The sequence below is a fragment of the Apium graveolens genome, chromosome 9 (assembly GCF_009905375.1).
Source record: "Apium graveolens cultivar Ventura chromosome 9, ASM990537v1, whole genome shotgun sequence".
NCBI classification, from domain to species: Eukaryota; Viridiplantae; Streptophyta; class Magnoliopsida; order Apiales; family Apiaceae; genus Apium; species Apium graveolens.
The window spans coordinates 284,319,042-284,322,732 of record NC_133655.1 but is presented as its reverse complement, the minus strand read 5'-3'; the positions used below and the strand labels follow the sequence as shown (position 1 = coordinate 284,322,732).

The window sequence follows — 3,691 nt, the reverse complement described above, 5'->3', positions numbered from 1 at the left end:
TAATATATTTATTGGGTAATCTGGAGGCCTACGTGGGGTTGTGTAGTGTTTGAGGCACCACACCATTATATTATTTTGAGATACAAGGGTCGGTGTTGTGGGTGTTCCATTGCTATTGGGTACTTTCTTAAGAAGATATATACATCATATACATCTTGTCTGGGTGGATTTCTGAAGAAAAATGAGTGACTTGCGACAATCACTTTCAGTATTGTATCTTATAGTTTATTCATTGTTCTTAATTTTATGTGTCATTTATTGTGTTTATTTAGTATTTTATTATTCTTGTAAGTGGTGTAATTTCATTGATGGCAACTTCTAGTAGCGGTGTTTTGGAGAGTAGAGGGAGAAATAGGGAGGTCGTTGACTCTATCTTTAGGGTAGGTTCTTTGAATGTGGGCACTCTTACTGGAAAGTTTTTGGAACTTGTAGATGGGTTAAAGAAAAGACATGTTGATGCAGTTTGTGTGCAAGAGACTAAATGGAAGGGTGATAAGATAAAGGAAACCAATGGATTTAAATTATGGTATTCAGGTGTTGTAACCAATAGAAATGGTGTTGGTATTATGTTACATACACAACTGAGGAATAATATGGTGGAGTTGAATCGATTTAATGATAGGGTGATGATGATTAAAGTAATTGTGGATGTTGTGGTTGTTAATATTGTTAGTGCCTACCTCCACATGCTGGTTTGGGAAATGAGGGAAAAAACTCTTTTGGGATTGTTTAGATGATTTAGTTAGTATAATACCTAGTGATCAAATTTTATATATCGGGGGTGATTTTAATGGTCATATTGAAGAGCATTCTAATGGATATGTTGGTACTCATGGGGGTTTTGGATATGGTATAGGGAATGAAGGTGGGTGTACTCTTTTAGAATTTTCATTAGCTCATGAATTAGTGATAGCTAATTCTTGTTTCAAAAAGAGAGATTCTCATTTAATTACTTTTAAGAGTGGAGGTTGTAGCACGCAAATAGATTATTATCTTACGAGAAGACGCAACAAAAATTACAAAGATTGTAAAGTGATTCCGGATGAGATGTGTACTACACAATATCATTTATTGGTAATGTATATTTATATGAGGAGAAAGATAACAATAGGTATTCCGGAGGCGACACTGCGTATTTTATGAAAAAATCTGAAGGGTGAAAGAGTACGGCTTTCCCGGGAACAAATTGGTTTGGAACAAAGAAGTTTTGTTGAGGATGATGTAAATCAAATATGGAATTATTTGGCTTCTTTAATTAGGGGTGTGGCTAAAAATATGTTAGGAATCACCTCAGGGAAAATTCATGATCAAAGAGAGGCTTGGTGGTGGAATGAGGATGTGCAAGAGCGAGTAAAAGCTAAACAAGCACGCTTAAAGGAGATTATATGCTGCAATAAAAAAGAGAAATTTGATACAAAGAAAACTCTCTATAAGGAAGCAAAACGGCTATCAAAAAGGGCTGTTGTGGAGGCGAAAGATAAGGCTTATGAAGAAATGTATATAGGTTTATACAAATGAGGGAGCAAATGGAATTTATAAACTAGCAAAGGCTCGAGAAAAGAGACAACGAGATTTGGGATTTGTCAGATTTATTAAGGATGAAGATGCACACGTGTTAATTAAGAATGATGATATTAAATATAGATGGTATCAATATTTTGGATAGTTATTTAATGAATCTCGTATAAGTGGAGAGGAGATTGAGTGGGAAACAGTTCATCAATCGCATTGTGATTCTAATATAAAACCTATAAATTGTGAAGAAATTGAGTGGGAATTAAGGAAGATGGGTAAAGGTAAAGCCACGGGTCCAGAAGAAATACCTATAGAGGTATGGTGGTGTTTAGGTAAGGAGGGTGAGCGGTGGTTGGCTCAACTCTTCAATCTTATTTTCAGACTGGTAAGATACCACATGAATGGAAGCTTATTATGGTTATTCCAATTTACAAGAATAAGGGTGATGCTTAGAATTGTAATAATTTTCGTGATATTAAACTTTTAAGTCATACTATGAAATTATGGGAGCGAGTGATTGAAATTAGGCTTAGAAGAAAGGTTACAGTGTCAGAAAATCAATTTAGTTTCATGCTTGGAAGGTCGAAAACGGAGGCGATTCATCTTCTTAGGCGTTTAATAGAGAAATATAGGGAACGTATGAGGGACCTGCACATGGTGTTTATAGATTTGGAAAACGCTTATGATAGTGTTCCGCGCAGCATAATCTGGACAAGTTTGGAGAGTAAAGGTGTGTCCAGGATATATGTGAGGGCAATTCAAGCAATGTATTCTCAAGTGATGACTTGTTTCAGGACTCCTGTTGGTGATACTCAATATTTTTCGGTCAAGATAGGAATTCATCAAGGATCATCATTAAGTCCATTTTTATTCGCAATAATAATGGATGTACCAACTAGAGGAATTCCTGATGTTGTACCATGGTGTATGCTTTTTGCGGATGACATGGTTATTATTAATGAGACAAAGTCGGAGATTAATGAGAAGTTAGAACAATGGAGAGTTACATTGGAGACTTCGGGCTTGCATGTTAGTCATTCAAAAACTGAATACATGTGGTGTAATTTTAATAACGAACCAGAGGAAGAGGGCGTTGATGTTAGAATTGGAGAGCATTTATTAGTTCCGAAAGAAAGTTTCAAGTATTTGGGATCTAAAGATGGTAAGATAGATGCTGATGTTACTCATCGTATCCAATCTGAATGGTTAAAGTGAAGGGCTGCTTCAGGAGTAATGTGTGATAAAAATATTCCTTTAAAATTAAAAGGAAGATTTTATCGAATAATAATTAGACCAGCTTTGTTGTATGGGGTGGAATGTTGGGCGGTAACAAATAACCAAGAACAACGATTAGAGGTAGCGGAAATGGGGATGTTGCATTGGATTTATGGCCGCACCTTGTTAGTGAATTGCTGATTGGTTTTTTTAGAAGGAAATTACGAGTTGCATCTGTAATAAACAAAGTAAGGGAAGGTAGACTGCGATGGTTTGGACATGTACGGAGGAGACGTATATCGGCCCCAGTGCGGAGAGTTGAAGGTTTAGTGTTGCCGGGTGCGAGAAGGAAAGGAAGACCGAGAAGAACTTGCACTACACTAAAAGTGGCCTTCTGCATCATTCCACAAACGTTGCAATAGGCCAAATAAATGTTGCAACAGACCAAAAAAATTCAACGGTAACACTTTTAAGATGTTAGTATTTTTGGCGTTACCTTAGGGTTCAAAGGCAACATTTTATTCTCAAGGGCAACACCAAAAATTATGTTGCAAAAAGCAATGACATGGCAAAAAAGGGGGCCAAAGTGACACGTGGATTTCCACGTGGACTGATACATGGCACTTTGACACGTGGCTTTTGTTGGATTTTAAACGCAGCGGGGCATGGCAAAACACTTTTACACACACAAAATCCAAATAAAAGCATATAAATCGTGAATAAAAATTCGAGGGATCGAATCTAACCTTTAAAATAATTCGGAGACAACGATCAGAGATCCTTAGCAGTTGCTCCTCAAGTGTGAAGCACTCCACCGGTATCCACCAAGAAAACGACTTTTAGGAGGAGGAGGAGGTGGAGAGAATTTGGTTTTCTGAAACTTTTGGGTTTCTGTGGTTAGAATAAAATAGGGTCTATAATAGTGTATTTATAGGCAAAATTTTCAGCTGAAATTTTCCCA

The 3,691-nt window shown here is 36.8% G+C and overlaps 1 protein-coding gene across 1 annotated transcript; it reads left to right on the top strand.

Moving 5' to 3' along the window:
* Nucleotides 1–308: 308 nt before the first annotated feature.
* LOC141686476 (uncharacterized) lies at nucleotides 309–2,730 on the top strand. Its single transcript, XM_074491509.1, has 3 exons — nucleotides 309–692; nucleotides 1,156–1,496; nucleotides 2,004–2,730. The coding sequence occupies exons 1-3, from the start codon at nucleotides 309–311 to the stop codon at nucleotides 2,728–2,730; spliced, it is 1,452 nt and encodes a 483-aa protein (XP_074347610.1).
* The last annotated feature ends 961 nt before the right edge of the window (nucleotides 2,731–3,691 follow it).

Bases quoted from the DNA above. Each gene is read 5' to 3' on its own strand.
- LOC141686476 (XM_074491509.1), top strand. From the start codon at position 309: ATGGCAACTTCTAGTAGCGGTGTTTTGGAGAGTAGAGGGAGAAATAGG. The intron at 693-1,155 runs GTTTGGGAAATG...AAAAATCTGAAG, and splicing joins GTGCCTACCTCCACATGCTG to GGTGAAAGAGTACGGCTTTC. The intron at 1,497-2,003 runs GTATATAGGTTT...TAAACTTTTAAG, and splicing joins GATAAGGCTTATGAAGAAAT to TCATACTATGAAATTATGGG.